The sequence below is a fragment of the Chiloscyllium punctatum genome, chromosome 17 (genome assembly GCF_047496795.1).
Source record: "Chiloscyllium punctatum isolate Juve2018m chromosome 17, sChiPun1.3, whole genome shotgun sequence".
Lineage (NCBI taxonomy): Eukaryota > Metazoa > Chordata > Chondrichthyes > Orectolobiformes > Hemiscylliidae > Chiloscyllium > Chiloscyllium punctatum.
Window position 1 is genome coordinate 72319802 of NC_092755.1, and position 19069 is coordinate 72338870.

The 19069-nt window shown below is 38.9% G+C and overlaps 1 protein-coding gene across 1 annotated transcript; it reads right to left on the bottom strand.

Annotated features, from left to right (window-relative positions):
• Positions 1 to 549: 549 nt before the first annotated feature.
• LOC140487957 (hydroxycarboxylic acid receptor 2-like) lies at positions 550 to 8336 on the bottom strand. The gene has a single exon (XM_072587415.1). The coding sequence runs from the start codon at positions 8300 to 8302 to the stop codon at positions 7229 to 7231; it is 1074 nt and encodes a 357-aa protein (XP_072443516.1). The 5' UTR covers positions 8303 to 8336; the 3' UTR covers positions 550 to 7228.
• Positions 8337 to 19069: the final 10733 nt, after the last annotated feature.

Consider the following 19069-nt stretch of genomic DNA (forward strand, 5'->3'; position numbering starts at 1 on the left):
TTAGAGGTAGACAATAAATGCTGACCTAGCCAATGATGGTCACCTTACATCCCATGAACCAAAAAAAAAGCCAAAATTGCTTCTATACTGGAACAGTTTAGCTAAGGGTTAAGCTAGAGTCTTAAGAGTCATAGTCATAGAGTCTTATAGCACAGAAATAGACCTTTTGTTCCAACTCAGTCCATGCCAAACATAATCCCAAACTAATCTAGTCCCACCCCCTGCTCCTACTCCATATCCCTCCAAACCTTTCCTATTCATGTACTTATCTAAGTGTCTTTTAAACATTGTAACTGTGCCCATATCCTCCACTTCCTCAGAAAGTTTATTCCATGCGTGAACCATCCTCTGTGTAAATAAATTGTCCCTCATGTCTTTTATAAATCCCTCCACTCCCACCTTGAAAATATGCCTCCTAATCTTGAAATCCCCCATCTTAGGGAAAAGACACCTATATTGGCCTTGGCTAGAAAGAGATAGAGTTGGCAAGGGGATGTTTTACATTTCCATGAAACATCATAATGTCTGAATCTCATAAAATTTGTTCTTTTACTTTAATATACATAAAAAAGATTTAATGGTGATATAATTTAACACTGCATGTTGCTAATAATTTCAACACATATTCAATGGTAACAGTTGATTACAAAATGTTATAAATCTGCACAATTCCAAAATTGTGCAATTATTCATGACGGTTTTCTAATTTTGCAATCTGAATCATGCAGACTCACATTGGGATTGGTCCTAGTCAGCTAATCTTTATATTGCAGATGGCTGATATATGACCAATTCTTTTTTCATTCCATTTTTATCTAATTAACAGAATTTAAATTCCCCGGTCATAATGTTGGGAGCTCCTAGCTCCAGATCATTAGTCTGGGCTCATCCAGAAAGATCATTAAAGTGGTGCTGCATTCAAAGCATAGGTAAATCATCAAACTTAATTAGTTCTGTTACAACTACACACAGGGTAAAGGATAAAGGGGGGCAAGGAATCTATTTAAATCAAATTTATGTAACATCTCTTATTGCAAGCCCCAACTCTTAATCATGTACAAGATGAAAATAGGGAATGTATGTATGAGGGAGGGGGTAAGTGGAGTTGCAGTCGCAGGAGCATAAAACTTGCTAACATTGTGCCCTGTGTTATTTTGATGGGTACATTTTGAACATCAAATTAAAGCGTAATCCCAAACAAAGTATCTGTGCTTTTAATTGGCTCATGGCTTCTAAAAATTAAAGACATTTGCACTCTTCAAAGGGACATTGGTGACTGTCGGATTTGTTGTTAACTGAAAAATGTCTGCACCGACTGTTATTCCTCCAATTGCAGTCACATGGGCTATTAAATTAAATAAACTTTGATATTTAATAGGTTTCTGTAATATTGACATAAAACACACTGCAGAAAAACACACAGATGTGCCAGCCAATAAATGCAGCAAAGAAGAGTGAGAAAGGAATGTCAAAAGCTGAATTGACACAACAGCAATGACTTCCTTTTGCAATAGCGATTGGTATAAATGATGACATCTTGAGTAAACTGTACCAAAAGCAGAAATTTCCTAATTTTCTAACTGCCTGGAAGGTATTTCAACAGCAATATATAGTGAAAGACCAGTCTCTGAAATAACGACAATGTTAGGCAATACAAAATCTTCTTGTTAAGGGGATGAGGCCCCACAATTTGGGTATTCATCTGTTCAATAACAAAAGGGTCATAAAGATTCCCAACAAAGTTAAACTCAATGGCCGAAAGGAGACAAGCTGTAAGATTGAAGACATGAATTGTACATCAGAAATATACCAAATACAGGCAATAAAATTACTATAAAATGCCCGTGCTATTTGTCATTTCAGAAAAATGTCAGCATCCATGCCCAGCAATGGCATGTGCAAGTGTGACTACAGTCAGCTGTTTGACTGCTTAATCAAAAATGCCTGATAGATTCTTGTTACCAGTATTGACACTAGTGCTGGAGTGAAAAGGAGCTTTTCTGGTCAGACAGCCTTGACTTGGACCAATTACCTGTGGAATTGAATAACTTGGGCTGTAAACTGGGCTTTAAACAAAGTAAAGTGGAGGCGGCTTAGCGAGAGGGAATATGTAGGTTTATAAAGTAAAATGATACAACAACATTCTGGGACAACTATTTTGAAAATGATAACCAGAATGGCACAAAAGGGGTTGGAGCTGGTGGTGGTGGGGTGGGTGAGTGATGTAAGAATGAGGTTTCAGCTAGGAACAAATGGCAGATTGGTCTGCAGATGACAAATAGATATTGATGCCAAAGGCCTCTGTTCACCCTAAGCCTGAAGAAATCTAATTTGGGTTTCCTTCAGCAGTTGCTGTCAGCTGTGGCTTTTAAATTGTAAGTCAGAGAATTAAAAAATGTGCACCTCCTACAAGCAACTGAAAGTAGCTGGAGGAGAAGAACAAAAAGCAGACGGCAAACATACCATTTCAGTGACCTAAGTGAACAGGGATGATTTAACAGCCTTCCCAGTCCTTTCCTCTACACTTAAAACTGTATTTTTCTCTATCTATGTAGGTAAGAATTATAAGGGGATTGGAACTTTAACTATCAGGTATATGTTGATATTCATTATTATTTATTTGTAGTTAGAAATTATTTATTTGTAATTAATAGTAATGCTTGTTAAGTATAACAAAATAATTCAAAAAAGGGAGACAATAAAAAGGTAATTGTAGGACAGTCACCTTAACAACTGTCATTCAGAAAATGTTCGACCCCATTATAGAAACATACAAGGTAGGAGCAGGAGCAGAGCATTCGGCCCTTTGAGCCTGCTCTGCCATCCATCACTATTATGGCTGATTGCCCAACTCAAAAGCCTAATCAGGCTTTCTCCCCATAACCTTTGATCCCATTCGCCCCATCTGCTCTATCTAGCCACCTCTTGAATATATTCAATGCTTTGGCATCAACTATTTCCTGTGGTAATGAATTCCACAAGGCTCACCACTCCTTGGGTGAAGAAATACCTCATCATCTCTGTCCTGAATGGTTCACCCCAAATCCTCAGACTGTGATCCCGATTGTGGGAACATCCTCCTTGCATCCACCCTGTCTAGTCCTGTTAGAATTTTATATGACTATGAGATAACCCCCCCCCTCACTTGTCTGAACTTCAATCAGATTGACTAACTTAGTCAATCTCTCCTCATACATCAGTCTAGCCATCCCCAGAATCAGCCTGGTAAACCTTCACTCGAGAGTGAGAGCATCCTTCCTCAGAACAGGAGACCAAAACTGGATACAATATTCTAGGTCTAGCCTCACAAAGGCCCTGTATAACTGCAGAAACACATCCTTGTTCCTGTTCTCAAAACCTCTCAATGAAGGCCAACATACCATTTGCCTTTGACTGCCTGCTGTACTTGCATGCTTACCTTCAGCAACTGATGTACAAGGACACCCAGGTCCTGCTGCACACTCCCCCCTCCCAATTTACAGCCATTCAGGTCGTAATCTGCCTTCTTGTTTTTGCTTCCAAAGCGAATAACCTCACATTTATTCAAATTATACTGCATCTGACATTGATTTGCCCACTCACCCAACCTGACCAGATCATGCTGAAGGACCTCTACATCCTCATCACAGTTCATCCTCCCCAACCCAACTTGGTATCATCTGCAAACTTTGAGAAAACATTTTGTTCCCTCATCCAGATCATAAATATATATTGTGAACAGCTGGGATTCCAGTACCAATCCCTCTGGCACCCCACTAATTACTGCTTGCCAAATTAAAAAGGACCCATTAATTCCTACACTTTGTTTCCTCTCAGCCAACCAGTTTTCTATCCATCTCAATACACTTGCCCCAATTCCATGCACTTTAATATTGCACAATAATCTCTTATGCGGAATTACATCAAATGCTTTCTGCAAGTCCAAATATACCACATCGACTGGCTCTCCCTTGTCAACTCTGCTTGAATTCCAATTTATTTTTAAAGCATAATTTCCCCCTCAAAAATCCATGGTAACTCTGTCTGATTCTGATATTGCTTTGTAAATGCTATGCCATAAAGTCCTTGATTCAAGAATTTTCCCCACGACCAATGTTGGGCTTACTGGTTTATAATTCCCTAGTTTCTCGCTATCTCTCTTTTTGAATATTTGAGTAACATTAGCTACCCTCCAACCTTCCAGAGTCTCTAGAATCTTGGAAGATGACCAAAATGCATCCACAATGTCTAGCAAAAATGTGAGGTTATGCAGTTTGAGAGGATGAATAGAGGCACTGCATATTATTTAAATATAGACAGATTGCAGATTATGAAAGATGTTAAAAGCACAGCATTCAGAAATACATAGCATAACCAAGCAGAGTCAGCACAGCTTCATAAAGAGAGTTCCAAAACTAGAGGGCATAGGTTTAAAAAGGATCTGAGGAGCAACTCTTTCTCACAGAGTGTGATGCATGTATGCAATGACCTGCCAGAGGAAATGGTGGAGGCAGGTACAATTACAACATTTAAAAAGCAGCTGGATGGGAATATCAATAGGAAGGGTTTAATGGGGTATGAGCCAAATGCTGGCAAATGAGACTAGGTCAGATTGAGATGTTTGGTCAATGCAGACAAATTGGACTGAAAGGTCTGTTTCTGTGCTGTATGAATCTATGACTGCATGAGTGCCACAGGGATCACTCCTGATGCCAAATTATTTAGAATGTATATTAATGATTTGGATGATGAAAATGAATGTACTGTAGCCAGCTTTGTAGATGACACAAAATGATGGAAAAGGCAAGTATTGATGATGACATGAAGAATATACAGAGGGATATAGACAGATGGAATAAAATGTGAAAATGTGAGGTTATACACTTTGATAGGATGAATAAAGGCACTGTATATTATTTAGTATAGACAGATTACAGAAAGTTGCATCATGGGTGGATTTGGGAACCTTCATGTATAAAGCAAAAAAAAAGCTAGCTTTCAAAATTAGCCAGTAATAGTGATGGGAAATGGAATGTTGGCCTTTACTTCAATGGAAATGAAGTATAAAAATAGGGAAGTGCTGCTATAATCATACAAGGTACTAGTCAGATCACACCTAGAATATTGTAAACAATTTTGATCCATTTACCTAAGGAAAGATATACTGGCATTGGAGGCAATCCAGAAAAGATTCATTAGGTTAATCCCAGGAATGGAAGGATATTCTAAAGTGAGCAAATCTTATTGAAGCATCTAAGAATCTTACGGGTTTGACAGGATAGATGCAGAAAGGTTGCTTCCCCTTGTACAAATAACAGAGGTGAGGATTATTTTCTCTCAGAGGTCGTGAACCTGTCAACTTATTTATCATCAAGGCTGTCACTAAGTATATTGGAGGCTGAGATAGATTTCTAATCAATAAGGGAATCAAGGGTTGTGGGAATAAGGTAGGAAAGTGGGGTTGAGGATTGTCAGATCAGCCATGATTTAACTGAATAGCAGAACAGACATGATGGGCTGAATAGCCTTCTTTTGCTCAGATAACATTTTGTCTTAGCTTCTAACATATAGTTATTTTTCCATAAATGTCATTAGTAAAGGATGATCCCTCTCTTTCCTTTGATCCACTCCTCTATTTCCCTTTTGTCCTTATCTTGAATTTTCATAAAATCAAAAATCTAGCACCTTGTTGAAAAATGCTACCATTGAAAATCACAGTCAATGTTGATTAGTAAGAGATTGTAAGAGTTCTGGAAAAGCAATGGGGTGTTCCGTCTGCAGATACTTACCCAATACATGAACAAATTGGAATAGGAGCAAAAGTAAACTGTTCCCTCTCCTAAGCCTATTTCCACATTTCCATCTACCCTGATGACCTTTGCAATCCACCAGTGCCTTAAAAATAATCAATGACCTCCATCTCCATCATCTTCTGAGGCACAGATATCCAACATCACACAAACCTTTGAGAGAAAAACATTTCTCTTCATTTTTGTCCTAAAAAGGACAAACCCTATTTTTTCAAAAATAGCAATAGGAGTAACATTGCCTTATTCCTGCTGCTCATCACAATAAAAACACAGAACACAATATATATATTCCTTCCTTTTACTCTCTTTTTCACAACTCGTTTTCTCTCATTTGATTATTCTCGTTGTCTACACTTAATTTTATTTTTGGATGACTTTGTTGATTATTTTTTTACATAACATCGACCCATAGGTTCTATCAGATGTCCTTTTTGAACAGTTTAAAGGGGCTAATTATGGCAATGTGGTGATGGGTAAAGTGGGAGGCAGCTGAAAGATGCACATTGGCATTATTCTAGATCCAGGTAAGACTACATTAACAATCCTGCAGACCTTTTCTCCATATTTCCAGCTGTTCCTCCTCTGTGTCTTTTTCCTGCCATTTGGGAAAATTGGCAATCCCCCACCCCAGCTCATGAACCAAGACCCCAGCAGAGTTGGGACATTTACCTGAGTCAAGTCTTCCTTATTCGCTATTGATTCCTGAATTGAATTTATTGTCACATGTACCGAAGCACAGTGAAAAGCTTTGTCTTGCAAGCAATACAGGCAGATCACAGAGTTAAGTAGCATAGTAATGTAAATAATAGCAGCAAAAACAAAAACACAGGTACAGGCGAATGTTATGAGTTTGTGAGTCCATTCAGTATTCTAGCAACAGTAGGTAGAAACTGTTTTGAAACCGGCTGTGCGTTCAGGCTTCTGTACCTTCTCCCCGATGGTAGAGATTGTAGATAAACATTGCCAGGGTGGGATGGATCTTTGAGAATGCTGGCAGCCTTTCCTTGACAGCGGGCCTGGTAGATGGGTTCTATAGATGGGAGGTTGGCCTTTGTGATTGTCCGGGCTGAGTTCACCACTCTCTGTCTCCCATCCCGATCTTAAATGGTACAGTTGCCATGTCAGGTAATGATACTGCAAATAGTAACTGTAAATCCTGTAAATAGTATTCCAAAATCTAATAATCATTCCATTATTTTGTAGAATTAAAGCAAATATTACACGTGGATAATGACTTCAAAATTCGCAGTTTATTTTAGCACGATTTTGCCAGAAATAGAGGAAATGGTTTTAAAAATCACAAAATCTACTTAATTTCAGCATTTTCCAACAATGCGTAACTTCCAGATGATGCAGGACGTGGAGAAGAGGAGAATCGGAGCCGGGATAGCAAACTTGAAAAGAATATGTAGACCATACTTAAATGACACAGCGGATCATTAAAAGTTAGATGATGCAGACAATGTAGACATAGACTGGGATTGTTCATACTTATTACAGACTGCTGTCCTTTTTAAATGATGATCCGTATCTATTTGTTCTGTGGTTTCTGTCCGATGCATCTCACTATCAGTTTCTGATTTGGAACAACTTCGCTTAACAGAAGCAATTGCTTTCATTAAAGCACTTTTGAATTTTGAACTTGTAAAGTAGTAAATAACCGGATCCAGGACACTGTTCAGATATGTCATGAATAGTGTATTATAAAAGACATGAACAGCTGTCTCATATGATTTGCAGCCTTTAGCGCCTCTTAGTTTTGTGATTAACACAGCAATAACAGCAATGTTTGTGGGTAAGAAACAGAGCACAAACACTGCAGCCACAGCGATCACAAGCTTCATCGCTCTTTTATATTTACTCCTTGATTTAGTTTTTATCTGGTTTAACTTCCAGATGATGCAGGACGTGGAGAAGAGGATAATCGGAGCCGGGATAGCAAACTTGAAAAGAATAAAAACAATATCGGTCCAAATTGCTGTTGGGTGTAGTGGCCGCGATATGTCAAAGGGTTCACAGTAGGTCAGGTCGTCGTGCTCGAAGGAGTGAGGTTCTGCTAAAAGATGTGAGCAGATTGCCACGGCCAGAATCCACAAGCTGCCGGCTACCTTCACTGCACACCTTGTAGACATCGTATTCACCCTGTGGTGAGGGTGGACCACTTTAAAATACCGATTGATTGCCATCGCTGTGAGGAACATGATGCTTCCTGCTCGATTTAAGGAAATAAAAAATATCTTCAGACGACAAGGAACATCCCTATAAATCCAGTTCTTCTCCCGGATATAGTAATCTGCTCGAAATGGTAAACAGCAGATTAACATAGTGTCTGCAATCGCCAGGTTCAGTGAATAAACTGTGTTTGGTTTCCAAGATTTCACATGAAAACTGAAGATCCATAAAGCAACGACGTTTCCAATAAATCCCAGGATAAAGGTTACAAGTATTATTGGTGCATTGTAGGATGCATTAACTTCTTTGACTAAAACACACGACGAAGTCAAATTGCCCATTGTAGGTAGGATTGTGATAAACTCAGCCAGGCAGTCAGAGACACGAGTTAATGAACTGAAAGAGCCACCCTTTATATATAGAACTTCCCCATTTAATATTACAGATTGGGGCGGTGCTCTACGAAAGTTGCGGTCATAGAAGCAAAGACTTGTGCAGCACGAACTTGACCAAGCAGACCAGATGTCCTAAATTAATCCGTTCCCATTTGCCAGTATTTGGTCCATATCCTCCTAAACCTTCTTATTCATGTTCCCATCCAGATTCTTTCTAAATGTTCTTGTAGTACCAGCTTTCATCAAGTCCTTTAGCAGATCATTTCATACATGCACCACAGTCTGCTTGAAAGAGTTGGCCCTTAGGTCCCTTTTGAATATTTCCCCTCTCACCTGAAACCTATGTTATCTAGTTCTGGACTCCCTATTCTGGGAAAAGACCTTGCCTCTTCACCCTATCCATGCCTCTCATGATTTTATAAACCTGTATAACGTCACCCCTCAGTCTCCAATGTTTCAGGGAACATAAACTCAGCCTATTCAGCTTCTCCCTACAGCACAAACCCTTCAACTCCAGCAACATCTTTGTAAATCTTTTTGGCACCATTTCACGTTTCACAACACCTTTCAAACAACATCGTGGGAGACAAGAATTGAACACAGTATTCCGAAAATGGCCTAACCAATGTCTTATACAGCCACAACATGACATCTGAACTTCTATATTCAACGCACTGATCAATAAAGAGCAAGCACACCAAACATCTTTCTCACCACCCTGTCTATCTCCAACTTCATTTTCAAGGAACTGTGAACTTATACCCCAAGGTGTCTTTGCTCAGCAACATTCCCCAGGGCCCTAACATTAAGTGCATAAGACCTGCACTGATTTGCCTTTCCAAAAGTCAACACCACATACTTATCTAAATTAAACTCCTCAGACCACCTGCCAAATTGATCAAAATCCTGCTGTATTCTGGTGTCATCTGCAAACTTAACAACCATATCTCCTATATTCACATCAAGTCATGTACATAAATGACAAAAAGCAGTGAACTTAGCACCAAACCTTGCGCCACACCACTAGTCACAGGCCTCCATTCCAAAAAACAACCCTCCACCACCACTAAAAATGCAAAGTACCTTTTCATAAATGAATTGATGAAGATGTATGGAAATTTCTAGTGCATTACAGTAAGGAAGTTGAAAGATGGGGCAATCCATCACACGTTCAAAGGAAAAGGTGCCAGAACTGAAATTTCCAAGAAATTACTATTAATTGTCATAGTTCAACTTTGAGTGAACTTGAAAGTCCATCACACCCTACATTTTCCAATACAGCAGAGTTCTTTGAGATAGGGATAGCCACTCCTTGAAAACCTTAAGCATACATTCATGACTAAGTAGTCCAGACTGATTAAAGTACATTTAGATTTTACAAATGGCTATTAAAATACTGAGTGGTCAGAATTTTGAATATTGTATTGAAAGGGAATGAAATTGATTTATATTGGTCTGTGTTGAAATGTATTTATAGAGAATTGATAATGGATGTTTGCTGTTCGTGATTTCTTTACCATTGAAGCTGACAGAATAATTATGTTCTTCATGGAAACTGGTCTCAATTTTGGCTGCACTTACAGTGAAGCTAATAATTTGGAAATTATTTTCTGAACTATTGGGAAATAAATTGTGCTGAAAGGGCAAACTGACAACTCACTGGAAGTTTGTGCATAACCTCAAGCATTGAGCAAACCAACTCCTCTGTCTTTAAATGATTCTGGTACTGTGTACATTCACCATTTTTGTGTAGGGAGGTTCTACACTTTTAATTTAATCTGCATTGGAGGAAGATTGCTCACAGTTCGTGTTCGGTATCAAGATTCATTTCTTGAATATTGGAAGATTAAAGCTTGTTCACAGTAGTTGAGAATGAGTTTGAATATAAAAATGCATCTGAGACAAAAATAAAATCCATTGGATGTTAAGTGCTTTGAGACACCCAGAGATCATGCAAGGTGCTGTATAATTGCACGTTTATTGTGGGTTGAATCTGACCTGGGAAAGAAGGAAGAATGTCAGGAGTACATTCCCCCCACACACTGCAGTGAGTGAAGAAAGCAGCTCAGTAATGGAGTCTCTCCTGTCTAGACTTTAAGCGGTTGTATCCATGGCTGGTGCATTGGTAGAGATGTGGTCGGCTGTGTATTTCTCTCTGGGTTCCCTCACTGCCTACTGCACACCCGGTCTACAATCTTACTTATTCAAACCCTTTATATCATTAAAGGAGAAGACACCCCATAGCAAGGTGGAGTGATGTAAGACAGATGGTGGGGTGCCTGATTTCGCTGTCCTCACCCCTCTGATAAAAAGATACCTGCCTTAACAGGAGGAAAGCCAGCATCCACCCCTGCGGGGATGCAGAGATATCCATGTCCTGACAGCTGAATAATTATATCTTGTCATCTCCCTGAAATCGTCACAATAACCAAGTATCTAATATCATCATCAATCAGTGACTGCAACACTTCCTGTATCTCAGGTTTTACATGTGTACTTCCCCTCCAGAGGACTAGCCTGACTCCTGCAAAGCAGAATTCCTTTACCTCCCCAGACAATTGCATAGGCACATAGGAGGGACCATTATCAGTTACTGCCTTCTGGATCATGGAGCTCTATAAGACTGCAATGTGAGTTCCAGATTCTGACAATTCCACACTTGGGTGAGGGACAAATATCACTGGCCCTGGCAATTAGAGGACTAACAAAAAACAGGTACCCGCTGAGTTCTCAGCAGGAGTGACCCTGTGTCTTGGTTTCATGCAGATACACAGAGAAAAGCAGCCGTGGCAGGCAGCCATACAGGAGGCATGGCTCTCAGTTGGAAAGCTGGAGTGATTCAACAATGCACTCTATATTATTGTTTACAAACTGGAGATGCAATACAGGCAGTCCATTGATGATATTGACCATGTTCTTCACTTACTTGATTTTTTTTTGTAACTTAACTCAGGTCAGTTGCAAGCAGCTGAATGATGGTTGTGTGGTTTTCAAGACTCAAGTGAGTGTAGGCTATGAATGCTATTTGAGCTTTCTTACTTTATGCTGCTCCCACATGGATCCACTGTAGGCTAAGTCGCAGATAATTACATGCCTCCTGTCTATTTTACGTTCCCACTCCACACTGCTTCTATACAGTGCTGTCTCTGAGTCCCAGATAAGTGTAGGTCTTGACCCTTCACAACCAAAACCAGCTAAAAACTATGTAATTAGTTCTGAGATAACTGAAAAGCTTAGAACTGAGAAAAGTTATAGGCAGAGAGGGAGAAGTGTTCACTTCTTCTCTGACTGAGAAGCCGTCTCTGTTCTCAACAGTCAAACCTCACTGTAAACCTGAAAAAAAACAGTTTAACTTCCCTGCAACTGTTATTGTAAGCTGTGACTTACAACTGATAATTCAGAGACTTTTTATAAGTGAATCAGCCACCTTGTGTCTCTTCGAGGAGAAAGTGAGGACTGCAGATGCTGGAGATCAGAGCTGAAAACGTGTTGCTGGAAAAGCACAGCAGGTCAGGCAGCATCCAAGGAGCAGGAGAATCAACGTTTCGGGCAGCAGCCCTTCTTCCTGAAGAAAGATGGCTATAAAGCATTGAGCAGGCCAGCAGAAAAGTCAGTAAAAGCATCTCACCAATAGAACCTGGAAACAAAGATGACTGAACTTGCACTCCAGTTTTTACCACCTACCCCATAACCTATCTTCCTCGTATATTTGTCTGTCTGTCTGTCTGTCTGTGTGGGGGTTGGGGGGGGTGGGGCGTGGGGTGAGGTATTTAGAAGAGTATTAAAGTTTTAATTAGTAATGTTATATGCCAGAAGTTTATAATTGTTTACCTGTTACTAGAGTCTAATTGCCTGTAAAAAAAAATGGTTCTGCTTCAGTGTAGAAACCTGGTTCATGCTTTCTATCAATTTGAGTCAGGTACTTTGTGACTTCATAAAATGTTTAACTTTTGTGACAACTCTGGGTATAGTGGGACATGGCTTCCAGTGCAGTACCCCTGAAAGTTGTAATACCAACTAATGTCCTGTGTTATTCTAACCATTCCACTGTCATAAATGTTAGTGGGTTAAAAATCATTCCTTTACACTTCTACATCCATGTGAACTCTTAGTGTCTCTGACTTATATTCATTCAGCATTTCTCTATCTTTGTCAATTTCACTCAAAGTTGAAGTAAGACAATGGCTCATAATTTCTTGGAAATTTCGGTTCTGGCACTTTGTCCTTTCAAGGTGTAATGGACTTCCCTATCTTCCAACTTCCTTTATATTAATACACTAGAAATTTCCATACATCTTCATCAGTTCATTTATGAAAAGGTGCTTCACATTTTTAGTTTATAATAAATAGAAATGTACACAGCTGATGTACACTAAGAATGCAGTGAATAACCATTTCACAGTTGTTAACTATTTCACTCTGTTGCTCATTAAGTTATAGGTTAAGCAAATTGAAAGAGTGTAAGGTAAATAAAGAGTTTTTCTTGTCTGCAAGTGATTAAGATATTGAAGTAAATTAAACAGCAATTTTTAAGAAGAAATTGATGTAACCTTTAAAGGGAAAAAAAGTACTGAGCTATGGCAGAAGGGCGGGGTTGTGACTAAATGGTAGTTTCTTTGAGAACTGGTAAAGACAAGAGTTGCTGAAAGACCTGCTACATGGGCAGCTCACTTCATTGGATGAGCTGCTGATCTTTTTGAAGGCAAAAGTGTAAGAAAATAAATACCTGCTTGGTCTGGTGTGGTAGAGGAAATCAATTTCCTACTCTAATTAGAAGAGTGTCCTGCAGTTAACAAAATATGGAAACATACAAATATACAAAAACAGAAATTGCTGGAGAAACTCAGCAAGTCTGGCAACAGCTGTGAAGTTAAAAATCAGACATCAGGTAGCTGTTACCTGATGAAGGAGCAGAGCTCTGAAAGCTAATGCTTCCAAATTTACCTGTTAGACTATAACCTGGTGTTGTGTGATTTTTAACTTTGTCCACCTCAATCCAACACCGGCTCCTCCACAAAATGGCTAACATCTGTGAAGAGAAAGCAGAGTCAATGTTTCAGGCCCAGTGACCCTTCTTCAGAACTGGTTACTTATTGCATGTTAGTAAGTGGTTCCAGGTTACATTGATATGTTAAACATTTTTACAGAGACTTTGTGGAGGAGCAGTTGTTAAGTCTAACTCCATTAAAATCCTAAATTTCTTTACTTACAGGTCTATATGATATCATCATGGTAGTGTTATAAAGTTGAAGGTGTATACTGTACCCTTAAGAGAGAGTGAATGCTGTTTTGCACTGAGAACTTACAAGAGCAGTCTTAGAGTATACTGGAAAATTGAAAAAATGTAACATTTGGCTGTGAAATAGATAACTAAGTTGGTTGCTGTTTTGACAACAATTTGAATTTAACCAATCAGTTTAAACTATGCCCCGGGATACTAAACACAATCGAGTTTGAATTTATTGTTTTGCCAACATCAACTGATGAGACAATCTGATGTTGGTGGTATAAAAAAATCAGGCATTTTAAAGGTCAGACTGAGCAACTGCCATTGAAACACTCTCTATCAAAGATACATTGTCATATAAAACATATTCACAGTAAAATAAAGAAGACAACCCAGGGAGATCTTCAGCCAGAAGAAGAAAGACAATGATGATGACAGCTGCTGCATGGTTTTGAAATTAAGTTGATGTAATTTTAAAAAGTGTTTTACTGGAACAGCATATTGTTATAGTGTTGGAGGCAGTTAACAAACAGTTAAAAGAAAGGGAATGCTGAGAGTTGTGAATAGTTGTTGTTTGATGTTCACTTTTAGAGTTAAGGAATAAATTGACATTATTTTCTTTAAATAGTGGAATTTGGGAGTTCTCTGTCTCTCATATTTATACGGACGTGCATAAAGAATTCGATGGACCTCCACAATTATCTCCTATAACACAAAATGGCCTGATGAGAGATATCAAGATCACTTTGTTACCTGAGTAGCCACAACTGGGAGCCTCAACCACACGACTGAATCACCTGGTTTTGAATAGATTTATACTTGTATAGCTTTGATTTCTTTTCACAGACCGCATTTTAAGTAAGGAAAGAATACACATCTTAACACAACCTCTCTCAAAATCTGATTTTTAGAAAGATTTCTAAGTTTCACCAGAGAAATGAACAAATTCCTTGTCTGCAAGCATTATATTGTTAGATCTTGAACTGCATCAACCTTCTTTGGAAACATCTCCTGGAAGAGCATTGAACAGCAAATTCCTTACCGAACATTGACTTAATGAACCTAATTCATACAAATTAATGCCACTCCTCTGATTGTTAAGTAATTTGTAATTGCAATTTCTTTCCTTTTCTTTTTTATTTGTGTATGGTGTATTATTGAAAACCAACTCTGCTGTCACATGATGAAAAAAGATAGAAAAGACAAGCAGCATTATATTTGCAGTAGTTGGGTCCACTGGAACCACCTGCGATGTCTTGGATAGATTCATTGCCACTAATTCTTCTTATTTTTATTCATCTAAATATAAATATGAAGAATTGGCGCACACATGAGATTTTGTGTTTCATATGTATTTAATTGTGGATCTATGAGGATCTGATAAATGTAGTTGGCCCTTGAAGTGTCTTACAATTCCCAAAGAGGAGAGCCCCCTGTCGTAGTCAAAAAAAAACTTGCTCCATCCATTCTGCTGCTATTTATCATGTTTATGACACAATTGTGAATCAGATGAAAATGGAAGGCTTATCAGATTGCACTGAAGGGCGTGAGTTTCAGGCTCTGCCTGTTATTCCAGGTGACCACCTCCCGAAATCTTCATTACCCTTTCTGCATTGCAGTCTCTATCAAAACCATCAGGTTTGACCCTCCCCACATTTCCATCCAACTCACTTATTGTATTTATCAACTCCTGACTTTACAACTGAGAGAAAAATAAATTCCCTCACCTCTGTCTTAAAAGGCAACCCTTATTTTCAATAGAGTGTCCATTAATTCTGCACTCACACAGAAGAGTAAAAATCTTTTCCATGTCTAACTTTCAAGACCAGTCAGGATCCTACAAACTCCAGTGAAAACAAGCTCAGCCTGTCCAATCTTTCCTCATTAGACAACCCATTCATTTCAAGTATCAGTCCAGTAAAACCTCTTTGATCCACCTACCTACCTGAAGAATAACATAATTACTTTGATTTTCCATTCCTTCTGTAATAAAGGAGAGCATTCCCTTAGTCACCTTAATCATTTGCTGTACCTGCATTGATATGACATGGGGTAAACCGCCCTGCTAATTTAAACCCGCCACATGAAGAAGCTCATCTCGTGCCCTAATCTGTTAAATTTTGAGAGGCAAAGAATGATCCCAGATTTCACTAATTAAAGTAAAAATTAACAATTTTATTATTTAAGTCCAACAGAGAACATTAAAACCACAATTTACAACTCGTTTCTCTTAACCCAGTCTTTTACCTCCCACTCTACAATACAGGTCTGATTAAAAAATACCCCAATTAAGATTTACAAAAAACAAAATCACGTTTCAAAACCAGTCAGCTTTGTCAATTTTACTCTGCAGATTTTCCTGTGTAGATTTTCCTCTGGGTTTTTCTGGGTCATCTCTTCTTCAGTCTTCTGCTGCACAACCTATCTTCTAGACAGGTACCTTTCAGAGAGCTATTTGGCAAGCAGTCTATATTTGTTGATGCTTGATAGTTCTCCCCCAATTGTTCAAAATGTTCAGTTTTATACTACAAAACATTGGATCATTTCATTGGTTTGATGTCATCGAAGCACTAAACTTAAATTCAATTAGATTTTGGTATCTGAGGCATAATTTAAACTGATTGGCCAAATTTGAATTTGTTTTTGTTCCATGGCAACACAACTCCAGCTATTGTTTTAACCAAGTGTTACATTTTAACTTTGTTCGGCACTCTCTGTGTTTTCAGTCCATCCTTGCTAGCTTCCTCTCCCTCTTAAAGGTATAGTACATATCTATCTTCATAACATCTTCCCCTTAAGTAAAGACTGAAGCATCATAATGAAAAGATGGCTTCATTTTTCTTCTATTCCTCAACCACAGTATCATGATATACATATAGCTTTAATCTAAGTTCATATTAACTTCTTCCCATGTACATATAACATTGAATAGATACCAATCTCATCTATACTTTACCAGTTAAATCCACAATAATGCTTCTGTGATTACACTCTTATGACCTGCAACATGTACAATGTGTAAATTAAAAGTCTATAACAGAGGACTCTAATGGAATAGTTTTATATTCTTACTTATAAAGCATTCCAAGAATATAAAAGGATTGTGATCCATGTACACAACTATCTCTGACATATTATTCGTGACGTACACATTAAAATGCTGTAAGGCCAGTACCAAACTCAACAGTTCTTTTTCGGTCATGGAGTATTTCCTCTGGTGGATGTTGAGTTTCTTTGAAAATTAACCAACTGGCAGCTCAATCCCATATCACCTTCCTTTAGCAGTGCAGCTCCAACTCCTATGTCACTAGCATCGATGGCAACTTTAAAAGATTTCAAAAGTTTGGTGGAGCTAAAACTAATGTGGTGTTTAGTATCGATTTCAAGTGGTTGAACGCCTCCTGACATGGTTCTGTCCACCAAAACTTTGTGTTCTTCCTCAGCAAATCTGTTAATGGTGCCACGATATTACTGAAGTTTGGAACAAACTTCCCATAGAATCCACTGAGCCCCAAGAATTAAAACATCTCTTTCTTCGAGGTTGGTCATGGAAATTCCTCATTGGCCAATGAGGAATTCCATGGTGTCATGACCTTCCATAAATAATGTTACTTCCCAGGAACATCACCTCTGCTTTCGTGAATCCAGTTTTATTTCAGGTTATTACCAGTTTTGCTTCTTGTAGTTGTCCAAAGAGCTCTGCCAACTGTACCATGTCATCTTTCCAGGACTTACTAAAGATCACTACATCATCCAAATAGACTGCACAGTTTGTTAACCCAGCCATAACTCTGTTCACAAATCTTTGGAATGTGGCGGTTGTGTTTTTTTGAAAAGGGCATTACTTTGAATTGATACAGACCATTTGGGGTTAGAAACGCAGAAATTTCTTTTGCCATCTCTGATAAAGGTAACCATGCAGTAAGTCCAACTTCATGATGTAACTGGCATGTCCAACTTTCTTGATACAATCATCCAATTTCGGTATTGGCTATGAGTCTGATTTTGTAATGGTGTTGACCTTCCAATAATCCACGCAAAATCATTTGGATTGGGAACTAAGACGAGAGATTGAGTGAATCCTTAGAAGAGTATAAAGGCAATAGGAGTACACTTAAGAGGGAAATCAGGACAGCATAAAGGGGACAGCTTTGGCAATAGGATTAATGAGAATCCAAAGGGTTTTTACAAATACATTAATGACAAAAGGGTAACTAGGGAGTGAAGAGTGCCTCTCAAAGATCAGCAAGGCAGCCTTTGTGTGGAGCCGCAGAAGATGGGGGAGTTACTAAATGAGTATTTTGCATCAGTGCTTACTTGGAAGAGGACATGGAAGATATATAATGTGGGGAAATAGACGGCAATATCTTGAAAAATGTCCATATTACAGAGGAGGAAGTGCTGGATGTCTTGAAACGCATAAAAGTGGATAAATCCCCAGCACCTGATCAGGTGTACCTTAGAACTCTGTGAGAAGCTAGGGAAGTAATTGCTGGCCCCTTGCTGAGATATTTGTATCATCGATAGTCACAGGTGAGATGCCAGAAGACTGGAGGTTGGTACCATTGTTTAAGAAAGGTGGCAAGGACATAGACTGGTGAGCCTGACCTCAGTGGTGGGCAAGTTGTTGGAGGGAATCCTGATGGACAGGTTTTACATGTATTTGGAAAGGCAAGGACTGAATAGGGATAGTCAACACGGCTTTGTGCGTGGGAAATCTGGTCTCATGATCTTGACTGCATTGTTTGATGAAGTAACAAAGAGGATTGATGAAGGCAGAGCGATAAATGTAATCTATTTGGACTTCAGTAAGACATTCGACAAGGTTCCCCATGGGAGACTGGTTAGCACGGTTAGATCTCATTGAATCTCGGTATTTGGATACAAAACTGGCTCAAAGGTAGAAGACAGATTGTGGTGGTGGAGGGTTTTTTCAGACTGGAGGCCTGTGGCCAGTGGAGTGCCACAAGGAGCTGGGTACACTAATTTTTGTCATTTATATAAACAATTTGGATGTGAACATAGGAGGTATAATTAGTAAGCTTGCAGGTGACACCAAAATTGGAGGTGTAGTGAACGGCAAAGAAGGTTATCTTAGATTACAACAGGATCTTGATCGAGACAATGGATCGAGAAGTGCAGATGAAGTTTAATTTAAAGGCGATGTGCAGCATTTTGGGAAAGCAAATCTTAGCAGGACTAATATACTTAATAGTAAAGTCCTTGGGGGTGTTGCTGAACAAATAGATCTTGGAGTGCAGGTTAATAGCTCCTTGAAAATAGAGTTGCAGGTAGATAGGATAATGAAGAAGGCGTTTGGCATGTTTTCCTTTATTGCTCAGAGCATTGAGTCTAGGAGTTGGGAGGTCGTGTTGCGGCTGTACAGGACATTGGTTAGGCCATTGTTGCATGCAATTCTGGACTCCTTCCTATTGGAAGGATGTTGTGAAACTTGAAAGGGTTCAGAAAATATTTACAAGGATGTT